Source organism: Gracilinanus agilis, chromosome 5, assembly GCF_016433145.1.
Source record: "Gracilinanus agilis isolate LMUSP501 chromosome 5, AgileGrace, whole genome shotgun sequence".
NCBI classification, from domain to species: Eukaryota; Metazoa; Chordata; class Mammalia; order Didelphimorphia; family Didelphidae; genus Gracilinanus; species Gracilinanus agilis.
Window position 1 is genome coordinate 31,210,102 of NC_058134.1, and position 24,584 is coordinate 31,234,685.

A 24,584-nucleotide genomic window follows, 5' to 3' on the forward strand; every position below is an offset into this window, starting at 1 on the left:
GGGTCTCCTCAGAACCCAGCTGTCGCTTCATCGACTCCCACCAAGCTGTCTGAGCAAGCAAAAAAGGCGCCCGGCTGCCGCTGCGGGCTTGGAGCAGGAAAAGGGCCCTGCCAAGGAGCCTGGAGGAGACCCTCCTCCCTGGGTGGGACCCGAACGGACAGAGGCAGGCGTGGGGCAGTGGGGCGGCCAGTGAGGAGTGGACGAGAGCCGCACTACAGAACAGGGACGGTGGGTGAAGAGACAAGGCCGGGAGCAGCCCCGGGTCAGCCAGGCAGGACTGGGATCCTCCCCGATACCAAAAGAAAATGCCTCCAGAACGTAAAGCAGGAGGCCCGAACCAAAAAACCAAAAGCAGACCCAGCCAGCTTACAGAGTTCTCTGCAGGGGAGAGACGTGCAGCCGATCCCGGGGTCTGCGCCTCGGGGGGACCAGTGCGGAAGGAAGGCAGAAGCCTTGGGGAGGCCCTGTCCCACCCGTCCCCCATGGCTACAGGCCCCCCACCCCCACCCCCCCGGGGCCTCTACAGGAAGCAGGACATTTTCCCCAGGCCCAGGCTCGAGGGTGTTCTCTCTCCACTCTGAGGTGCTGGTCAAGATGTCGCCGGAAGGGCCAGCTGAGGGTCCGCAGGGACAGAGGAGGCCAAAGGAAGGAGACAACCCAGAAGGCCCTTGTGGGAGGGCAGAAGGCAGGCCAGGGAGGGAGCTCTAAGGAAGAGCAAGTGGCTCAAGGGGACTGCTGGGCTGGAACAAAAATACAGTGAAGAAATCTCAAATAAAGACTTTTTTGGGGGTTTGAATACTTCAGAAGAGGCCAGAACAATTTCTGGTTTCTCAGTGCGCCGTTCTCTAAGCCTTGCCAAGAAGTGACCCTGAGATTGTGCGCACCAAGGATGTGCCTCTACATACCCAGGATGCCCGGCTCTGCCTACAGCGCGGTCCTCAGGGATCTCGGGGACCAGGGAGGCCATGGTGGCAATGGGTGGGCCCCAAGGCCCCAGGCATCATGGCCGCTGACCCATCAGGCCAGGCGAATGAAGACCCCAGAAGGAGTCCTTGGGGAGAAAAAAGAGCTCTAAGGAAGGAGCCACAGATGGGGTCCATTGAAAAGGAACGAGGTCTTTAAAGTAGAACGTGAACTGATAGTTTTGCCCCTTCTCCAGAATCTAATTCTAAGCTAAATTCAAGCTCAAAGGCAAAGGACAAAGTTAAAAGAGAAAAAAAGAACTTACTTTATGAATTAAAGTGGTAATTTGGGAGCAGATATTCATCCAAAATACTTTATATAAAACTAAATACCATTCAGGAAGAACTACCAAAATGTATTTCACTGAAAGTAAAATGATCATAATATTATTCCAAATCGCAAATTAAAGGTTAGAATAAGATGACATTTGCTTAAAGAGACTGCAGAAGAGAGGGCTTTTTTTCTTGTAGAAGCATTTAGAATGAATACAAAAAAATCTGAACAAACAGTAAAAAGCAAAGGAGTCTCGTATTCAGATTTGGTATTGGATTTGGAGAGGATCTGGGTTCAAATCCTAGAACTGCTACCTTGCCTGTGTCATCTTGGGAACTCACTATTCCAATATGGGCTTCAGTTTCCATATCTGCAGCATGAGAGGGCTGGATTTAAGGGACTCCTCCATCCCCTCCAGCTTTCTATCTAGGGCCTTTATTTGTTTATTCATCTTCTATGTGGATGCCCTTTATGGTTGGTTTGTTTTAAATATATAATTTTTGTTATGTTTTAATTATTATATTAATTATAGAAACTTTACATAAATTTATATATGTGCATTACACATAACATAGTATATAATTTTATTATATAAAGATTACATTATTTTATGTCTATCTACATCATTTCCAAACACGATGTCCTAAAAGTCTTCGAGTCTGCCATTTTAAGTCATTAAAACTCCTGGGACTTTCATATAAATTTACAAAGCAAATTAGTGACTTTTAGGGGACTCCTGTTTCACAGAATAAATGAGGCAGCTAAAGCTCATGATTAGAAAAGCATTTCTTGAGGGAGTCCCAAGTTTCCACTAACTTTAGACATAAAATCAGAACTTTTATTTCCATAGGGAAAAAAATTATCACGAAAACTTTTTGTTTGTTGACTGACAAAACTTATGGATGAAGTAAATGAAGGGAGGGTCTCCTTGGGAGTTGCTTTTTCACCCTCTGGAAGAGGCACAGGCAGGAGATTTGAGTATTGACTCCTGCCTCCACATCCCCTCAGCCAGGGCTTCTGCTGGGCACAGGATGGATTTTAGTGAGCAGATGGGTACCGTCCTTTGGAGGGGAGCCTATGTTTCATGCCTCTCTGGATTTGGAGGTCAAAGACCCGGGTCTGGTTCTGCCATTTGTTACATTGAAGCTGCAACTTCACCCGCATCAATGACCTTGCGCAAGTCACTCTAATGTCCCATGGCCTCAGTTTCCTCATCCGTAAAATGGGAGATTTGGACTAGAAGACCCCAAGGTCCCGTTAGCTCTAACCTTGTGATTCCACATAAAATGATCCTCTCTGCTCTGCCCGAGGCAGGTGCTCAGTAACTGTCTGTGGCTGCCAAGTTGGGAGGGAGGGGATAGTCACAGGATGGTGGCAGACAAATGGTAGCATGATGGGGATGATGCTGTGCTGAGGACCTCAGGGGCTTCAATGTCAAAAAACACGTTATTACGCAAGGAGCAGAAAAGACTATGAAACTAAACTTATTACAGTTTGTCTTTTAGAGTTCTATTAAGTTCAGGACAGGTTAGTGGAAAGTCAGGCCTAGAAACGGGCAAATCTGGGTTCGAAAAAGGCGTCAGGCACTTCCTAATTGTGTGACCCTGGGCAAGTCACTTCACCCCATTGCCCAGCCCTTAACACTCTTGTGGAACCAATAATAGTATTGATTCTAAGATGGAAGGTGAGGGTCTATCACATACACACTAACAAATCTGATGCTTTTGTCACTCAGTTTTTTTCCGTTTTTTTTCATCGTTCCATTAATTCTTTCCTCATCAATATCCCTCCATCTCCTCCTCCCCTCCTCCCCCTAAAGAGGACTCTCCCTCTCAGAAGTGAAGCAAAACCACTCGTCACGCTGGCTGGGACAGAGCATCAGGAAGTCTTTGGACAAGCAGGGGAGGACCAAGGTCTTGTCAAGGCTGGGATGGATGATCAGAGTAGGGCACCAATTAGAACACTAACAGTAGGTTACCAATTAGAAGCAAGTGCAAGTGTTCCCTTAGAGGCAACCATCTTCTTTCTTGGTTTTCTTTTCCGTATCACATTACAGTTGGAAGGGGACTTTTGACATCATTTTGATGAACCCTCTCTTTTACAGATGGGGAAACTGAGGCCCAAAGAAGGTAAGCCGCTTGCCCAAGCTCGCTTTCACTTTATCAGTTGTGTCCAAAGGCCTTTCCACGCCCTGGGGCAGCTACATCTGTAAACTCAGAGGCATCCTTAACTCTTTTCTCTCTCACATTTTCCCCATGCAATAGGTGGCCAAAGTTGGTTCATTTTCCTCCTGCCCTTTTTTCCATTCACTTGGCGGCTGCTACCTTAGTACTGGAACGTATCACCTCTTCTCTACTGCAATATTTTCCTAAGTGATTCCCCTGACTTCAGTCTCTGTTCTTCCCAAACCATCTTAAACATTTTTATTAAATCCTTGTCATAAGGAACAAAGGCAGTGGCACACAACAGAAAGAGCACTGGAGTGGGAATCGGGACACCCGGGTTCAAATCTTAGCTCTGACTTTTGGGTCTTCCTTTCCTCATCTATACAATGAGGGGGTTAAATGGCTAGAGCGAGCCTTCACGTCCCAAGCCAGTTCAAAATCTATGATTCGCTGACTGCCATTTTTCTTCGTATGACCCTTGTTGCCAAGAGAAGAAAACCCAAACTTTTTTATCTGTCAATAATGGCCCTAAACAATTGGGTTCCCATATATTTCTTCTTATATAATATTTTCTTTCCCATGTTCTATTATTCTAGCTAGGACAGGTGATTAGCCATTGTCCAAGATGGTCATTTCTTGCCCATGTGCAATTGGACCTGACGTTTCCCCAAACATTGAATGCGTTCCCTTCCCCCTCACCTCCATCTTCACCTCAGAATCTTTTTCTTCCTTCCAGGTTGAGGTCAGATATCATTTCTGTCATGAAGAGAACAGTATGCTATTGTGGAAGGAGGGCTGAATCTCGAAGTCAGAAGACCTGAGTCAGAAGTCTGCTCCTTCACTGACTATCTGGGGGACTTTGGACAAATTACTGAACCTCTCTGTGAATTTCCTCATCTGTAAAATGAGAGGGTTGGACTTGATGTCCTCTAAGATTCCTTCCACTTCCAGATCTGAATTCAATGATCCTAACACCTTGCTCTTCAAATTACAAGATTCATCCTGGTATAGTTAGTGAATGCCTGTCTCTTTATCAAATGACTGATCTATATAGACAAATCTATATATCTATATACAGATATATCTATATCTAGATAGAGAGATAGCTAGAGAGTGCTGGGTTTTGAGTTAGGAAGTCCTGGATTCCAATTTTATTTGTTATGCTTATTTACTACTTATGTAGTACAGGATGAGTACTTCATCTCAATCACCTCAGGCAACTCTAAAGGATTTATCTACTAATCTATTGATGGATTAGAAACTGCAAGGGTAGAAGGAGTTTCCACAGTGGGATATCCAGACAAAATTGAAGTTTCCCTCAATGGTAAGGCCAGGAACTGCTTTTCCTATCATTTCTGTAATCCTAGCATTTGTTATAATATCATGCACACAATAGATGCTTATCTCTTTGAAGTTCTTTAAAATAAATTTCCATTTTATTAATTGCAAGCCTCTCAGTAACCTAGCAAAGAGGACAGAGAACTGCTCTCCAGGTCAAGCAAACCAGAGTTTTTGCCTCATACCAGCTCTGGGTCCCTGCACAAGTCACTTCATTCTCAGTGCTCTAGGCAATTCTCCAAGACTGGGATTTACTGAATAATGCACAAACCATGTGGATACAACTCTTAAAGAAAGACAGAAGGCGGCATGTACACCTGCTTCCTTACCTTAGATCAGTCTTCTGCCTTGAAGGGAGCTTCTTCTCCCTTGGCTTTTCAAATATTCTCTTGTGATTCTCCTCTTGTTCCCTAAATGCTGTCATTCTTCCCAATTCCATCCTTGTTCCATTTCTCTGGAGATACCACCCATCTCCAATACCTCTGCATGATTCCCAGACATCTCTCTGCAGCCCTGAGCTTTTTCCTAAGATCAAGGACACGTGCAATGGTCCTTTGGGTGATACCTGAGATTCTAAAGATCCTAAACTCATCATACTTCCCCCAAATCTACTCCTAGTGATTTTTCTAATTTAGTTAATAGCGAATCTCATTAATTTAAGCTAGAGTTATTGGTTATTTTAATACTTCTCCTCCCTTGCCCTTCACAAGAAATCAGCTGTTAAGTTCTGCTATTTCCCTCTCACTTTTATCTCTCATTCTATCCCCTTCTCTTTATTCTCACTATCATCATCTTAAAGGGGGTCTTCATTCCCTGCATTTGCCTGTTCTATCACAGCAGCTCCTATTGAGAGCTGTACCTGACTCAGACTGGTCTCCTGGGAGTTGGAGTCTGATATCAGAACTAAATGACACAATCATCAGTCATTCAAAACTTAATAAAGATTTACTTAGCCAGGACATTGAAGGATATTCAACAAGGATATGCAGCAAGGATACTTGCATGCTGATTTAGCTGAATGCAGCTTCCCTAGCTTCAAGTTGCCCTCAGTGGTCTATCAGCCAAACATCAGAGGGACTATAGTTATTACTGGCTTTGTGCAACAAGGAGATGATGTCAATGACTTGAGTCTTTAGTCCCCTGAGCTAATTTAGTTTCAAGTATGGTTTCAGTATTTTTTTTTTAATCCTTACCTTCCATCTTGGAATTAATACGGTGTATTGGTTCCAAGGCAGAAGAGTGGTAAGGGGTAGGCAGTGGGGGTTAAGTGACTTGCCCAGGGTCACACAGCTAGGAAGTGTCTGAGGCCTGATTTGAACCTAGGATCTCCAGTCTCTAGGCCTGGCTCTCAATCTACTGAGCCACCCAGCTGCCACTCTCAGTATCTTTTAAAGAAAAGAACAAGTCTGGCCTACAGGGAACTGCTGTATGTGGGGGCAGGTTATAGTGAATATTTCTTCCACTACTCCTTGTCTCAGAAAGTCTCTAGTATTTTCTGGAGTTGGGAAGACCTAAGCTCAAAGCTGGCCTCAGACACTAGCTTTGTTACCCTGGGCAACTCAATTAACTTGTCTGCTTCAGTTTCCACGACTATAAAATGGAGATATTAATAATATCTACCTCTCAGGGCTGTCATAAGGAATTAATGAGATATTTGTAAAGCATTTAAAGCTAAATTTAAAAGTCCTAGAAAATAGCAGATGCATAATAAACACTTATTTCCTTCCTCCCTTCCTTAAAGAATACTTTGAATTAATCTTAGAACAGAGTTCTGCCTGATTTGAGTGTTTTCCTGCTAAAAAACTTTCAATGGTTCCCAAATGCCTACAGAATATTCTAAATTGTCACGGGGCTATCAAGGGTCTTCACTATTTGACCTCAAGCTAACCTCTCGGCCTTATCTCCAACTACTACCCTTTGTACATTCTGGGCTCTAGTCAAATTGAATTAGCCAGGGATTTGCTGGCCATGGCCCTTAGGTTCCTACTCCCATGCCCTCATGAGGAAAATCATGTTTATCCTTCTCCCTTAGCTCCATCTCTTCCAGAAACTAATCCTTAAAGTCCCAGCTCGAATCCTGTTTCCTCCAAGAAGTCTTCTCTGATCCCTTCCAGCTAGAAGTAATCTCTGCCTCCTCTGGGCACGGGGCGTGGAACCTTGTTTCTCATTAGTTATTCCTTGTTCTGTTATGCAGTGGTCATTTGGGGATATCTATCATCTCGTTTCGCCAGACGGTAAGCTCCGTGTGGGCACATATAGTCCCTGAGACTCTCACATCTGCAATTGGGGGACTATACGCCGTCTGCCCCCCACATCATCCCTAACAGACACATCCGGCTTCCGCCGGGAGTGGCCGTAGCCGCTACTTCCTACCCAGCGGTCTCCAGGCCGGAACCCCGCGGCCAACAAGCCAGGGCGTATCCATTTTTCAAATGGCCGGCCTTCCACAAAATACGTGAAGGCAGTTATCGTGTTCCCCTAAAACTTCTCCCCTCCACAACAGCCTTCCCTGGGGCTTCCCCAACCACCCTCGATCGGGAAGGGGTTCTCGGGACTCCATCTTTGCGGACCTCTCCATGAGTTAGGGATTATCAAATACTACCATGTGGTCTCTAGGAGGGAACAAAAAAGGGAGGCTGCTGTCTCAGCACACTGAGCCCCACAGACACCACTGCAATGCCACTGCAATGCCACTGCTAGCTGCCCACGGCTTCAAGTACTCAATGTGTGACAGAGATCACTGGTTCGCTCAGTACGGCGAAGCACCGCCCCCAGAGATCAGGAAGCCAGGATGGCTGCCCTCGCGAGGTTTGCAATCCAGCAGGATTTCTATTACATAGGATGTTGCCTGAGCATGCGCATAATGAACATGTAAGGTAAGGCTTCCGGAAGTTTTCATAAGACGCCTCCTTCCAATGGGAAGCTGTGACTGGAGCCTTCCGCGAGACCTGGGCAGGCCGGACCGGAAGGAAGGAAGGAAGGAAAGGAGGAAGCGGAATGAGCTGCCAGGGGCTGGGCTTGTGCCCGTGGCCAATCCTGGGGACTTGGGGGTGGCTTAGGGTGGAAGTAGGGGCCTGTGCTGGCTCTGGGTCTCAGACACCCTCCGCCAAGGGCCTTCTGGGAAGGGTCCACAGGAACTGTTTCTGAGGTTCGCAAGAAAGCTAATGAAAGGGCTGAAATGGGCACCCAGGAAATTAAGTCGCGGACCTCACTGAAGAGCTCCGAGCAAAGAAAGCCAGCTTGGGTGTCAGTTAAGGTTTTTTAATTAAAATGGAAAACGTTGCCCCGGGCTCTGAAAGCTGCCTTTTTATTCAGGATATTACATCCAAGCTATTAGGATATGTGATTTTTATGACACTAGTAAGTGTGGAAAAGGCTTGTAAAAAATATTCTCATTTAGCTCAGGGCTGGCAAAACCCAGAACTCATTAGTGAGCCGTTCAATACAGAATTAATTATTGGTGTCAGTGAGTTAGAAACAAACTAAAAATAAGCCAGCAAAAAAGGCCAAGAGTGCTGGGCCTCCCTCCCTCCATTATGGGCCTTGGGCAAAATGGGATATTCTCCCCCCTTTTCTCCATACACTTCCTGGGCCTCCAGCCCTAGTGTCAGTCTTAAATACTTTAGTCTGAATAGAAGTCCACTTATAACTACTTCTCACAGGGATTCCACTGGAAATCTTTTCTCTTGTAGAAATGAAGGCTTTGTCTTCTAGGGTCACACATTTATTTTTGAGCTGGTGTGGCTTGGTGGATAGAGGGGGACATGTATTTGGGAAGAATTGAGTTCAAATTCCACTTAAGACATTTGCTATGTGACCCTGGGCCAGTCGATTGATGTCTCTGAATGGGCCTTTATTTGTAAAATGAGAGGGTTGGCTTCCATAACCTCCAAGTTCCTTTCCAGCCCCTAAATCCAATGATTTCTCAATTTAATATTCTTTCTCCTAATAATAAGCTAAAATCTAAATAGCTCTTTACAATTCCCCTCGCACCTCAGGCATCTCACCAAATGCTCACACTACTCTGAGTACCACACAGGTACTATTGTCCCCACTTTCCAGAAGAGAGAATTAAGTCTCCGAGAGCTCAGGACTGTGGCAGGAACCAAGGCCAAGCCCCTCCAGGCTGCAAGACCAGCATCCTTTTATCACTCCCCAGCGTCAGCTTCCCTGCTCTTCCTGCCATGCCATAGCACATACAACCAGACAAAGGCTTTCCTAGAAATACTTCATCTAAGAAAAATCCCGCTAGAAGAACAATTAGTTGAACCATATTTAGGAGAAGAAATCCTGTTGTCAAAATCTTGTCAAAATTGTGTTTAAAATTGGATAATCAGCAGTTGGGAAGACAGAATAAAAATATGGTCCTTGTAAAAGAGCCCTCCCTGAAACGCCTGCTTTTAGTATAATAAGCTTAGTTACTTTAGAGGAAAAGGAAGGAACTGGATAGTTAGAAAAAAAATTAAGTTGACTAATGTGACTTTAGTCAAAGAAAAGAAACAAGATGAAGTAATTCATGGAGAGCCAGAAAGACCTGAGTTCAAGTCCATGTCCTCTGAAATATCCTGGCTGTGTGGCCTTGACTAAGTCACTGGTTCTCTCAGTGCTTAATCAGTTCTGATCCCATTTTGGGGTTTTGTTGGCAAAGATACTAGAGTGGCTTGCATTTCCTTCTCCAGTTCATTTTGCAGATGAGGAAAGGGAGGCAAAAGGGGACTTGTCCAGGGTCATATAACTAGTATCTGAGGCTACATTTCTGATGCCAAGTTTGTCCCTTCATCCCCAGTGCCACCTTGCTTCTCTGAGGCAAAAAGAGGTTAAAATGATTTGCCCAGAGTCATACAGTATCTAAGACTTAATTTGAACTCAGGTCTTCCTAACTCCAATTCAGACACTCTATCCACTCTGCCATCTATCTAGCCCAGGCAACTCACTACAATTAGTGATATTCATTGATTAAAAGGAATTTCTTTTTTAAGGTAGTCTCAGGTTATTGAGAGGGGAAGGAGAAAGAGAGGAAGAAAAAATAAAAAACGGAATGGAAGGTTAGAAGATGACTCAAGTTTAGAGCTGGATTTTGAAGCTCTGGGCCTGAATCTTGGCTCTTCCACTTAATTAATCAATCTTTGTCATCTAGAGCAAATAGCTTTCCTTCTCTGTACAATGGGGGCTGGGCCAGATGACCTCTGATGTCCCTCCCTCCTCTTAAATCTACAAGCCCACAGATTCTGTCTGCTCATAATCTTTGTCAAACCATGGGCCGTGATTCATGTCCCTTAAACTCAGGATCCTTTCAAGCCCAATGAGATAGAATTCTAACTCCTTTAGGGGGTTAGGGAAGTTTGGGGGAGAGGGAAAGAACATGAAACATGTAACTATGGGAAAATATTCAAAATAAAAAATAAAAAAAAAAAAAGAATTCTAACTCCTTTAAAACAACCAATCCAAAAAACATTTTTAGAAGTGCCTACCCTCAGCCCCCTCAAATCCAGAAAATTCGAATACCATTGTCTGGTGATTACAAAGTTGGGTAGAATCCCTTGCCAGCCCTTCTACAATTCTGGGATAGTCAAAGAGCATAAATGGGGGCAGGTGGGCTGTATCTCTATTTATGGATGGCGCATCTTTTCCCACCTTTAATTCAACTCTTTACTCACAGGTTAGCTTTAACTTTATGGTCTTGTGAACCCTGATAAGAGTCCACAGAGGCCAAAACAAGCATATGGCTGTCTGGATCTCACGCTATTAAATGACCACTCCTTCGGTCCACAAGGGTCCCAGAAGCAAAGAGGACCAGGCCAAAGGCTGCCATAACAAGACTCAGTAAAATGGGACCTGGGGAGAGCCACCAAGCAGTGGTGGCAGGGAGCAGAACGGGGCTTACATTAACCAGGCTTTTAGCTAAAATGACATAAATATAGTTGTCTCTACTCCCGTGCAGCCTTCTTTGATGAATGGGAACAAAGGCCTAGAGGCTCAGCCTAGATATCTCCCTTAACCACCTCCCAGCCCAAGCGACCCTCTGGGCCTTCTTGTCCTCCTCCAGCCCTGTACACAGCTCACCTCCTTCTTTAGGCCAAGGTCACCTAAAGACCTCCAAGAGGACAATGGACTCCCCTGATCTGTCTGGACTGTCAACAAGAGCTGGTTCTGGGCATCAGACCTTTCTCCTGGCTTGGGTTACTTCGGAATCAGTGAGGGTTCCGAGATGTTGTTCTCTGAACCTTCCCAAGGTTCAGATTACAACTCCTCCATTGCACCTCAGTCTGTGGACACCTTGGCCACTCAATCCTCCACAAAGTATGGTCTCCAGGAGGCTCTTGGCCTTCCTCTGGTTTTCTTTACTGTGAGGCCTCATTCTGCTTCAATTCCCACTGGCCAGTTACCCTCTGCCCCCATTGAGTTAGACCTATCCTGGACCGCATTTTCCTAAACCCTTTACTGGCATGCTCTTCTAGGTCAGTCAAAGGGACAGCTGGGGACACAATGCTGGGCCTGGAGTAAGTAAGACCCGAGTTCAAATCCAGCCTCAGATGCTTACTCCCTGTATGACCCTGGGCAAGTTGCTCCATTTCCGTCTGCCTCATTTTTTTCAACTATAAAATGATAACGGTACTGACCTCACAGGATTATTTTAAGGAGAAAATGAGATGGTCATTGTTAAATGCTTAGAATAGTGCCTAGGACATACCAGGTATTTAAAAATCAGTCTGTCCCATCCATATTCTGCCAGGCACCACTGCACTTGGCATCATTTGTGTTTGATTTCTCCTAAGTCATGCGGCATCCCTGAGAGAATATCTTTTTAAAAAAGCATTTCCAAATACAGAGCAGAGGATTACGTATTAAACATGTATCTCCATGTGTGCCATTTGCCTTAGAAAATTCCTCAAGTTGCTTTCCAAACTATCCTGCATGCCTGTGCTTCTGTATTCTGTTCTATTGTGATATTTAAGAAAAATATTTCAATGGCCCTTTTTATTTTGACATCAAGACTGCCAAACTTTTACCCTTGACTTAAAAACAAGAGGATAAGAACACCTTTGGAACAGTGAATGTAAGAAAACATTTGACAGCCATGTTGGAGTCAAGATGATGGACAGTTGCCTGCTTAGAATGTGGAATGGACCGAGTTTGGCAGGAGCCAGGGCAGTTAGACTCGGGTATAAAAGCCAGAGATTTGAAGCCATCTGGATCTCAGTGATGAGTTATTTGGTTGGGTGAAGGGTGGTTTTGGGTAGGCCTAGGTGTGCTCTATTCAATCATCAACTAGCAACCAGTTATAACTCTGATTCATCAATCCCTGTTTCTGAATTACATTGACCAAGAAGACCAACAAACCTATCATTCAGCAGGATAACCTTGACTTTAGGTTGGGGCTTGTCCGGCCTTCAACTAGACTAACAACCAAACTTTGGTCAGCAATATTCGAGTGAAGATTCATCAACAATATAATCATCTAAATATATTTAAGGATTTCCTATCCCCACTTTCCCAGCCATTACCCTGCTCCTCCTCCCCTAAGTATATTAGATATTAAATCATTTTTAAACTTATGACTTGCTTGAAATTCATCAAAGATCTAGTGGGCTCTAGTGGATTATATCCTGTGACAACGGAAGGGAAGAGGCTTCTCATATCCTCTAACATTACTGATCAATCTGCAGTCAGACAAAGGTGTTATCCAAGATACAGGGCTTCAGGTGGGCAGAGTTAGCTGAATAAATCTATGAGCTGATTCCTTGCTTGGCTGGTAACCTGGGATACTGTTGGCATCTGGAGTGTGGGATAAGCAGATTCAATATACTCTTGTAACATCACCTGCAGTGGGTGATCCTTTTGGGTTCACTATTCTTCCTAGGTGTCCCACTTAGGATTCAACACCCACAATTAGCCCTTAGCTCCAGATCCTACATAACATGAAGCATAGGCAAACGAATGAAACCACGCAGTGGCCAGGTGCAAAAATACATGCCTTTAGCTGCCCCTTGAGTTGATCAGGTGTCAGGAGGCAGGACAGCGTGTCTTTGAAGGGCCTCTGAAGACCTGGACAACCATTGCATTCTCAAGTCATTCAAAGTTGCTTTTTTTTTTTTTAATACAAAATTGTTCTCTTGGTCCTGTTCACTTCATTTTGTACCACTTTATACTGCCCAGGATACTCTGAAATAATCTTTTAGCATCTCTTACAGGGCAATAACATTCAATTACATTCCTATATCCCAGTTTGTTCAACCATTCCCCAAATAATGGGCACCCCCTTAGATGATAGCTCTTTGCTTTTTAAAGAGGCTTTTGCAGCAGGGAACAACTCAGCATGACTGAAAATACTGCACAGGTTCTCAAATTAAATTAGATCTCTGTCTTACATACTTACATACACATATTCCAAAAGAACAAAACAAAACCCTAAAATCCTTTGTCAGCTCAGTTCTGGGCCCATCTTATTCTCTACCTATTGTGCTTGATCAAGGTATTTCTATTAACGAACCAAAGGCTGCCCATCCAATTGGATACTATAATCCAGACAATATGTATTACTTATCAACCTTGTTTTTTCTAAAGTGGAAGGTTAGATTAGTTTCTTTTAAATAACTGGGTTTAATCAAGGAGAATTTCTAATGTTCTTGGACTCACTTCCATGAGTAACAATGCCAATTTCAAATAACATTTGGGAAAAACCTCCAACCAATTGGTGAAGAATCCTTCTATTTAAACTCTTGGTAGGACATCCTTCCAAACAATGGTGAACACATAAATCTTCCTACTTTATGCCTCATGAAGTTGATACACAGTGGATTTGTTAATATATTTTGTGAGGACCACTTTGTGAGAAAAAACCTCTAAGGCTGGATCTTGTTCCACCAAAATCAAATGCTTTTCTAAAATCAGTCAATTGTAGACAATCTGGTCTGGTCTTATATTGTCTCCCCTTCGCGTCAATTCTGAAAGAATGAAAAATGTGGCCTGTTTTTGAGCACTGTCTGCAAAAAGATGCCTGTTTTTCATTAAGGATACACCTTCAAAGGGTGCAGAGATTACTCATAAAGATTTTGTGGAAGTGAGAAAATGGGCAGATGAGTTAAATCAGGGATCCTATCTACTCTCTTGAGTTACCTTAGAAGTCAATCCCTGAACACCTATAAAATTATATCTCTGCAACTTAAATTTCTGTGGCATATATTAAATCAGATTTACGTGCTTGTTCATCTACTACTTTTTTTTTTTTAACTCTTACCTTCTGCCACCGTAATAACTCTAAAACAGAAGGGAAAAGGCTAGGCAAATGGGCTTAAATGACTTAATAGTCACACAGCTAAGAAGTATCTGGGGCCAGGTTTGAACCCAGGTCTTCCTGACTCAAGCCCTACTTTTTAGAGTTACTGGCCTGTCCTCATTATTTACTAAGTTGGGGACGTCCAAATATCGTAGTTACACTGTGACCTCTGAAGAGAAGAGATCACTACCTAAACATCCACAGAACTGTTCCACTCTGCCTACATGTTCTCCTTCCAGCTTCACCGACAAAAGATTCCAGGAGAATCTGCCTTAGCTCCATCTCCTGCCAAGCTCTCTGCAAGCTGTTTTCTGCTATTTTCGGAGGCAACATTACTCATCCTCCTTGTTCATTTTTTTGTTTTTGTTTGAACTTGTGATTTCACCAGTATGGGGAGCTTCCAAAGTCAGCAATCGTGCTCTACCAACATGGAGGGATATCCTACATAAATCTGGCCACCGTGTCCTTCCACTTGGAAAAGAGATCAAGTGCGTACTGGAGAATGTGATTCCTGACCTCTTTCAAGTTAATTACATTATATTAACTTGTATAAGTTAAATAAAATACTAAAAAGATGAAACCAATATAGTCAGTTGGTGTAAAATACCTTTGGCATCCACTAAGAAAAATATTTTAAAACAAAATTTGTTAATTGAAAAAGTTCTGTTCTAAGGAGTCTTTTTTTAAATCTGGACTTGTGATTTTATTGCTTTAAGGGTCTCCTGATAGGAAAATCCCCCTGCTAATGTTCCTCAATTATTAGAGCTTACGCCGATTTTTCCAGGGTCACCCAGATGGCATGTGTTAGAGACAGGACTTGAGGCTGTTCTGACACAGGAGAGAGCTGAGCCATAGTGAATATTACCAAAAGGAAAGAAGAAGAGGGGAAGAGAGGCTATTTCTTCTTAAAAGGACATTTAAGTCTTAAAAGTTGGGGGCAACTAGGTGGCTCAGTGGATTGAGAGCCAGGCCTGGAGATGGGAGATCCTGGGTTCAAATATGACCTCAGATACTTCCTAGCTGTGTGACCCTGGGCAAGTCACTTGACCCCCATTGCCTACCGTTACCATTCTTCTGCCTTGGAGCCAATACATAGTATTGACTTCAAGAGGGAAGGTAAGGGTTAAAAAAAAAAGACTTAAAATTTAAATCCCAAGAATTTGAAACTTGGAAAGGATTTTAGAGAACTTTAGGCCATTTCTTGTTCAGCCATTCTTTCCTGGGCAGAGGCAAAGCTGCTGTGTCTGGAGAATGCAAGGACTTGGATTGGGTCCCTGTCACTGTCCTTAACATCTGTCTGGATGATCTTAGGTAAGTCATGTGTCTCTATGACCCTGGGATTCTGAAGGCAAGAAAGATTAAGAGTGCTGCCCCAGGTCCCAAGTCAGGAATCCAGAGGAGGGCTCGTGCCTCCCTCTGCCCCTCACTGCTTCTACTAAATGCCTGATTCCTACTGTAGGAGGACAGACAGACATCAGGGCACCGTCACAGCCAGGATGTCCTTCCTGTGATGACTTCTAATTTCCCTTCATAACCATCCTGCTGTAAGCTGCTAGGAAGGTGCCATCGGCTGTCCGGCCGCTCCAGAACTTCTATTCTCAAACGCTTCGACCAAAGGGGCCCCTGGAGGACCAACCCCAAGAACACGAGTGAGGCGTCGAGGTGCACCGAGGCTTCTCTCCAGCCTGGCCCTTGGCCAGGAAGCTGCCTCTGGCGAGAACACTGGTCTGGTGAAGGACATCCAGGAGGAGGCGGGCCGCGGAGCTCTCTGAACCCAGGAGAGGAGACGCAGGAAGCGGAGCGGGTCAAACCGCCCAGAAGGCGCCCTTCGAAGGACAGAGGGTGCATCCCTGCCAGTGGAAGCCGCACGCTCTTTTGGGGCATTTTCCCAGCAGCAGACTGTCCTGACACGAGATGAAAGAAGGTGCTTTCCTGCTCCAGCTCTGAACCCCCGAGCGGGCTACGGAGTACCCGCACAAGCAGCGCCGAGCGCCCTCCTGTTTGCCCGGAGCTCCCCACCGCACGTGCCGGAAGCAGGGGAACAACACGGTGTCCCCCCCAAGTGGCCCTGCAGCAAACAATGTCTTCACGTGGCTGCTGCTTACTTAGAAGGAACCTCACCAGAGACGGGGGCTCAGGAGGCTGGCCCCCGGCTGAGGCGCCCTCAAGGTTTCGGAGTACTTAAGGTGTTTGGGGGAGGCCCAGAGGAGGGGGTTCCTTTCAGGGTGTCTGTGTGTGTCGTTCGGTTATTTCACGGCTCCCACTTTTCTATTCCCCAAGATAACGTGCTAATAAGATATTATGCGCTTTACCATTAGATTTAAAGATGTTTTTACATTCACATTTTCCATACGGAGTCAGGCTTGAGTCCAGCCGGCTTGTCAATTCAGCAACGACAGGAGGAAAACAGCCCCCAACGAGGGCTTTGGCCGCCGTGAACTCTCTACGGGCGGCTCGTCCTCTCCTAGAGGGTCAGACACGGCCGTCTTCGCTGAAACGAGGAGACCTTTGCTGCGCCGGATCATTCTTCTCCGTGCGTCCGTCCATGCGTCCGTGCGTCCTCTCTCGCTTGTTTAATCCCTCATTGTTCTAGTCACTAATCACTGCATTTTTCAGGTTATTACGCAGATAATGGAGCTTCTGTTCTACGTGAGAATGGGGGAATTTGCTTCAACAAACTACTAACAGGACCAACTGCCATAACCTGAGAAGGGTCTGTTGGAGTCGAGCTGACAAATCAGTGAGGACTTATTACAGCTCCAGGTTTTGTGCTAAGTATCGGGGCCCCAAACAAGCCACCCCACAAAGCACAAGGCTCGTCTCTGCTCTGACAAAGAAGAAAACCGGCCCACAGGCGGGGCGAGCGGCGTCTCAGAGGCGGCTCCGGCACGAAGGTGGGCCCGGCCGGGGGGAGTCGCAGGAGACGTCCAGCGCTGGGAAAGTGCTTTGGAAGCCAAGATGGCCAGACCGCCTGGAGAGGGGAATCCGTCAGAAGCCAAGAAAGGCAGAAAGGACGGGAAGGGCCAAGGCAGGGTCTGGGCTGGATTCGAGAGCTCACAGGGATGTCCCCGGCGGGTGCTGGGTAGGGGCAGAGGCAGGAGGCCCTGGGGAGGGGAGAGGCCAGAGCACGAAGAGGGCGCCCTGGAGGCCGGCACGGCACCCCGACAGAGGAGTCGGCGCTCAGCCTGGGCAGAGGAGAGCCCAGGGAGATTCTGGAGCGGAAGCTGGGCGGCGCGGGGCGTCACGAGGAAGGCAAAGGGCAGGTCGGAGCCCCTGAACCACCTCCGGTCCCTGCCGCGGCTCTGCCTGCCACCAGGCTCTCCCTGCTCCCAGCCAGCCCTCACTAGGCTGTCAAATGAGTCTTGCTCCGGGCCTGTCGGACCCACCAATCCGGCGGCTCCTCATCCTCTCTGGGATCAGCTACAAGATCTCGCTCGGCCTTCAGGCTCGCCGCCTGCGTCTTCCTCTCATCCTCTCATCCTCCCCTGCCCACGGCCTCTTCTGGGCCTCCCGGCTGCTTTGGAACAAGCCCCTCCGGCTCCCGACTCCTGGCCTGGGCCCCGGCTGTCCATGCCTGGACTCTCCCCCCGGAGCCCCTCCGCCTTCCCGGGCCCGGCCCAGCCCGTCTTGTCTGCCCAGAGCTGCGGGACTCGTCTCCTCCCTTAGCCCAGGGGAGCAGGGGCTGCCTCGGTGTGCCCAGAGTCTCCGGAGCTGAGCACAGCGCCCGGCCCAGGAGGTGCAGCCGGGCCTGGAGGTGCTTCCTAAATGCTGACTGCCGGAGATCAGCCCAGGGACCAAGTGCTTTCCCTGCCCTCCCCTCGGTCCTTGCACCGCCAGTTCTCCCCACTTCAAAGAGAGGCCAGCAAAGTGACAGCAGGACCCCCCAGTTGTCCTGACTTGGGGCCTCCCTCCCTCCCGGGGCTCTCTCTTAAGACTTCTGTTCTTTTCTTGTGATGGCCTAAAGCGGGACTTCTGGAATCCAGCACCCCCTAAATCATTCGGGAATAGGTTGGTGGGGGGTGGGGCATGGGGCATGGTTTCTCTGAAATTAGATGGGAATTTCCACTAAACTTTAGTTTCCATTATAATCCCATGTATTTTCTATGTTCATTTACAAACATGATTCTGGGGCAGCTAGTAGCCCAGTGGATAGACTGCCAGGCCTAGAGTCAGGAGGCTCTGAGTTCAAATAAGACCTGGAGACAATGCTTAGCTGTGTGACCCTGGGCAAGTCACTTAGCCCCAATTATTTAGAACTGCTATTAAGGTGGAAGGTAAGGGTAAAATAAATAAATAAACCAGCCAATAAATAAATAAAGCCTTTTTCTGAGGAGTCCATAGGTTTTCTCAAACTAACAAAGGGTGGTTAAGAACTTCTCTAGGCCCTCCCTCCCTCCCTCCCTCCCTCTCTTTCCTCCTTCCTTTCATAAATGAGGAACAACAGAGTCCCAGAGATGGTAAATGAGTGGGCCAGGCTTGTACAACCACTAATGTCAGACCTGGAGTTACAATCCAGATTTCCTGACTCCTAGGCCAGTGTTATGACCACTAAACCAGTGATGGGCAAACTTTTTAAAGAGGGGCCAAAGGAAAGGAAATGCTCCTCTGTCAGTCTATTTCTAAGGTAACTCTTTCGAAGTTTCATTGTATTGTCTCCTACTCACTGTATTCGTCAGATTAGGAATAATGTGGGGCAGCCAATAGAACATTTCAGGGGGCTGCATCTGGCCTCCGGGCTGTAGTTTGGCCATCCCTGCACTAAACCATACGACAATGAATATGCCACCTCAATAAACATTAATTAAAAATTTAATGCATAATCATTGTGTTTGCCTTCCTTAAATTCAGAGAAGCACTTCAGGGATGTTATAGATCATACATAATATCTTTAAGAAAAATCAAGCAGGAAAATCTGTCCTCTGGACTTCTTTTCCTTTTAATAAATCCCTTTGTAGCACATGGAGACATTCAAATAGTTTTCTTGACCTTAAGAATCCCAGGAAATATCTGAATCCTTAAAAAAATAGTATCTACGAAGTGAGTATAAAGAACGAAGCCGCAGTTCTAGAATCTGAGGGGACCATCACTGAGGTTTTAAAAAACCACTAGTTTTCCTTTAAATAGAGAGCTAATGATGCTTAGGATAGAATTCTATTTTTCCACATTCCTTATTCATTCAACTATCTATGTTTTAAAAGAGGGCGGTTCTGGCCAGAAGCCTCAGCCTGGCCTAGCGCTCACTTCAGGGGTCCCCTCTGAAGCACCTCTGACAGGAAGGCATCGAGTTTCTCCTCGAACACGTCTAGCCACGAGGCACTCACTACACCCTGCAAGCCAACCTCTGCCCTTTTGGACACTTCTAATGTCAGGAAGTTCTTTCTCAGGGCACACTGATGGCCACTTCCCTGGGCCGAGCGTGGCCTCTAGAGCCTTGGGGCTGCCACATGACACGTCTCCCACTGGGGGGCTGGCTGCCAGCTCCTCCTCCAGGTCCCCAACAGAGAGCCCAGACGGCTCAGAATCCTGGTCCTGCCCTCAGGTCACGAGGAGCCCCTCAGCAGCCTAATTAAAATGCAAATCCCAGGTCCGGCGAGCTGTCCAGGCTTAGTGCTGCTTCTGGTCTGGACACCCTTTTCCAGGACGGCACCCTGCGGTCACGTCCTCGTTTGGACAGTCACGTCAGACTTTGGCTCGCTGCGAGCGTGTCCTAAGCGAACAGCCTCAGGCCTTCTTCAGCTTAATGGCTGTGAAGGTGGTCTTCCTGGGCATTCATCCCTGCTTATTTCCACCTTGATCCTTTGGGTCTGTCATTCCAGCCTGTGGCATTTCTGTCCTCCCCAGCTTTGTCCTCCGTCTGATAATGGACACTTTTCACAGTACGGTGCCAACACCCCAGACGGTCTGCCAGGATGCAACGGGTAATCCCAATGTAAACGGGAGAGACAGTCACACTAGCAAAGGTTTTGGACCATCAGGAAAGGGGGAACTGTTTGGTGCCCTCAGAAACGGCCCATTTTGGGGGTGAGGGCACTGTACAAGGCCACCGTGAGAGTGCTGCTACGGCTGTTAGCCTGGATATGAAGGGAACCCCCCTCTCTCCAACAAGATGAGGGAGATGCTTGGGAAAGGAGGAAGGAATCGGGGAGAACTGATTCAGAATTTCTAGTTGAAGATCACGTTATTCTTTGCTTATTCCTCCACCTTCTTCCCTCCTGCACCCTTTGCCTCAGAGTAACTTCGACTTCCTTCAGTAGCACAAAATGAATAAAATTTGAAAGGCCTGGGTCAAAAGCCTCTCCAGAAATAAGCATCCCCCCCCCCCAGTGGAGCTAGTGGAATGCAGGTGATTTATAGGACTTGCCAAAGGAGCCCTCGGTGTGAAAATAAATCAACAATGGACATAGTCCAGATCACACAGACGGAGCTGGAAGGGATCTTAGAGATCATCGAGTTCCTACTCTAGTTCAGTCTGATATGATAAAAGAAGAAGCTCAAGGGCAGAGAGGGTTGGTGATTGCCCAAGGTCCCTCGGAAGCGGCTGAGTTAGGATTTAAACCCAGGATTTCTGACCCCCAACTCTGCCCTCGAGGACCAGAGATCTCAGAGATCACCAATTCCAAATCTTTCATTTTACAGCTGAAGAAAGTGGGGCCCCAGGACACAAAGTGATAGGCTTGAGGTCTTACAGAAGTGAGTTTTAGTGATGACATTCAAACATGGGAACTTTGATGCCAGGGCAGTGCCCTTTGTACTGTACCACACCGTCTCCTTCTTTACTGAAATGTCTAAAAAGGAAGGAAAGTAAGTCTAGAACTGGAAGAACCATGAACCACAGCATTAATCCCCCAATAATCAAAAGCTGGTTAGTTATCATGTTTTTTGATGAGATGGCATTATTTGTTTTTTCCAAAACCAACACAGAAAACCATCTGTTAGACAGAGTACATGTCACAGAAACTCTGATCATGGATGTCTAAACAACACTGTGCAATCCGTGTGTCACCCTTTCCCTTCCACTGAGAACGGTCTTCATGGCCTGGGAAACTTGGTGAAATAGGTAGCAAACCGCTTTCTGCCTGGCTTCTAGTCTCGGGCCCAGCTCTGATTCACAGCTGGCCACAATTATATTATCAGCACCAGAACTAGTTCTAGCCTAGTCCCAGACCAGTCCCCCAGGGGTTTCCCACTCCCACCCTGGGTTTCCTCATTTTCCTCTCAGATGTCAGAGAATCACACGGTTGGAAAAGGCCTCAGAAGCCATCAAGGCCAACCAGAACCTGACGGCCACGGTGTCCCTTCTACCATAGTCTCAACCCGAAATCACTCTGCTTCTGCTTGAAGCCTTCCAGGGAGGCACCCCATTCTCCTTTGGGTAGCTCTAAATTGTTACGGAGTTTTACAGGAAAAGGGCATTAGGGATAAAGGGGGGAAAGAGATCGCCTCGTTCTTTCCTTCTCACGCCCGGGAACTTCTTCGGGTCACCTAGTGAGGTGCATTTATGACAGTTCTGGTTGTTGACGAGTCATACTGACCTTAGGTGGTTTGAACGGGTAGTCTGGCGAGAAGGTGATGTCGAGGAAGAAAACCCCTCCTTCGTACACAGACCCCGGGGGTCCCAAGATAGTTGACCGCCATTCGTAAATGTTGTCTCCTTTGGGTCCGGCGCTGCAATGACAAACGAACAGAGGACATGCTTAGAAGGGACCACGAGAACGAGTTACACGAGTACTCAAACGGATCACAGAGCCGTCCAGAGGTTAAGGATCCAGCACGGGTCAGGTGCTGAAACGCCCTGCTCACCGCTGGCAATGGTTTCAATATCACTGCTGAGAAGAAAGGAAGACCATGAAGATTTGGGGCTAAGAAGACGCTGGGTACAAATGCTGCGAACTTCAAAATACTGCCTAGGATAAGCTCGAAAGGAAGGAAGGGGAAAGGTACCATTCCTCTGCCTCCTTCCCACGCCAGAGCCCCTGACCAGGATGAAGGATTGGCCTAATTCTCTGAAATCCTCAAGTTCTGGCCCACTACGGGCAAGGCAGCGTGCCCTGGGCTGGCTTACCTCCCACACCCTGACCTGGAACACTGGGGAGGGGAGCCCTGAAGCCAAATCACCTTTGAGACACCCACGATGGGAGCCTTCTGCCTGCACGCCGGCTGTCCAGCCCTGCAGTTCAGAAACGTCGGACTGCAGAAGAACCCACCGGAGTAACAGGGGTTCGGGAACCTCACTGTCTTTGAGAGCTGGAGCAAAAGGAACTAGAGAAGCTCCCAGTAACAATAATGCCAGCCGACAGTGAGCTGGTGCTAAACACTTTTACACACATTATTTCATTTGAGCCTCAGGACATTCCTGGGAGACAGATTGTGATCAGATCCATTTTACAAATGAGGAAACTGAGGTGCAGAGGGATGTCCACAGTCAAAAGGCTTGGGACAGATCACACCCTAAGTTCTACCAATAGATAAACTTTACAGATTCCTCTTCCTCCTTCCCACAGGAGAGCCCCTGGACCTCAGAACAAAGAATTCAGCCTGATTCTATTAAAGCCTCTTTTTTTACCTGTTAAACTTAAAATAGTTAAAAACCCTGAAGCAGAGATTTAGGCAGGAATTAAAGAAAAACTATTCGATTTAGGATACACTCATCAGGCACTTAAAATGGTTGACTTTTTTTTTTGTTTAACCTTTACCTTCCATCTTAGAATCAATACTGTATATTGGTTCCAAGGCAGAAGAGTGGTAAGGGCTAAGCAAAGGGGGTTACTCAGCGACTTGCCCAGGGTCACACAGCTAGGAAGTCTGAGGTCTCATTTGAACCCAGGACCTCCTGTTTCTAGGTCTAGTTCTCAATCCACTGAGCCACCCAGCTGTCCCCCCCACCCTTAAGATTTTTACGGATAAAGATAAAACAAAGTTTCTGCTCCCAAGGAGCTCATATTCTGCTGCAAAGAGATGAAATTATAAGTATAATACACTGAAGACTTCCCTGCTATGCTATTTTAAAATTATTTTATATATAAAAAGTTCATTGCTTTTTAAAAAAACCTCAGGGATCAAGGATTAATTAAGCACCTACTATGTGCCAGGTTCCCTTCCTGAGCATTAAGATATAAATACAAGCAAGATAGTCCCTGCCCGCAAGGAGGCTACATTCTAATGGCTTTTCTGGTGCACAAAGTGGGACTTCTCAGATTCATTACAATCACCATTTTGGTCCCAGACGCAGGTGATAAAACACATTTGCTTTCTCTAGAAAGAGAACCCGAGAGCCAAATGTCACCTCTGTAATCAGGCCGGCTATTTTTGAGGGTGTTGTGTTTAAGTATTTGTCCCAAGAGAGGGCTCAAAGGGGCTGGTGGCAGGGGATCTGGGCGAGGAAGGATCACAGTGAAGGACATCGAGCTCTGGGTCTGGAGTCAGAAAGACTCCTCTTCCTAACTCAAACCTCGCTTCAGACGCTTATGAGCTGGCTGGCCCTGGGCAAGTCACGTAACCCTGTCTGCCTCAGTTTCCTCATCTGTAAAATGAGCTGGAGAAAGAAATGGCAGACGTTGCCATGAAAACCAGAGTCAAACAGGATGGGAAAGTGATGGGACAACCAGAGGCAGTGCTGAAGCTCTAGACAGATTTTTATTTTATTTTTTTTATTTTAAACCCTTAACTTCTGTGTATTTATTGACTTATAGGTGGAAGAGTGGCAACGGTAGGCAATGGGGGTCAAGTGACTTGCCCAGGGTCACACAGCTGGGAAGTGTCTGAGGCCAGATTTGAACCTAGGACCTCCCGTCTTTAGGCCTGACTCTCCATCCACTGAGCTACCCAGCTGCCCCTTCTAGACAAATTTTTAAAAACATCTTATGGTGCCAATCCTCTATGAACCCTTCGGAAAGTCCTGTTCCCGGAGCCTCGTTCCTTCCGCTCAGTCATGGCGATGAGGCAGCCCCTCTCCTCTGCTCCGTCCCTCACGCACTTGGTGCCTCCCCGAGCCAGAATCGCCCCATTACAAATAGAGAAGTATCGGAGAAGAGCATTATAGGCTCGGCTAACAGAAGAAATAGCTTCTGAGTCAGACTGCATAGAGCACAGACCGGAGCAAAAAGATGCCGGGACGCCTTCGCCTTCCCCTTCCCCACGGGACACGGCTCCCACGCAGGAAGAGGCAGCGAGGCCCCCTGGGAGCCGCTCCTTCCTCCAGGACCCCCAGCACGGCTTCTCCAGCCGAGGGCCGGCCATTTCCGGGGCGGCACCCCTTCTCCCGAGCTGGGAAGTTTCCCCGACATTCGGAGCAGCTTCCTGGCTTCTCCTCGTTCGCCTTAGACCCGTCCTCTGGGGCCAAAGGAACGAGCCAGACTTTTGTCCAAGCGTGATGGCCCTCCGTCTGTGCGTCTGAACGGACAGTGACCCCCCTCCGTCCGCACCCGAATCCTTTCTTCAGCCAATCCTCACCCCGCACGCGGAAGCCCCTCCCCCATCCCGGCTGCTCCCTTTAGCAGGCCCGGCTGTCCGCCATTTCCCTATCGGTGGAGGTGAAGTAAGCAATCAGGAACCCCCCCCCCCCCCCCCCC

At 46.9% G+C, this 24,584-nt stretch overlaps 1 protein-coding gene across 1 annotated transcript in view; it reads right to left on the minus strand.

The window, feature by feature from the left end:
* Positions 1 to 24,584, minus strand: part of LOC123249129 (ubiquitin-conjugating enzyme E2 E2) — a 334,090-nt gene that overhangs the window by 51,522 nt on the left and 257,984 nt on the right. Inside the window, exon 3 of the mRNA XM_044678116.1 lies at positions 21,549 to 21,681. Within this exon, the coding sequence (XP_044534051.1) occupies positions 21,549 to 21,681 (133 nt within the window). The remainder of the gene's footprint in view (positions 1 to 21,548; positions 21,682 to 24,584) is intronic.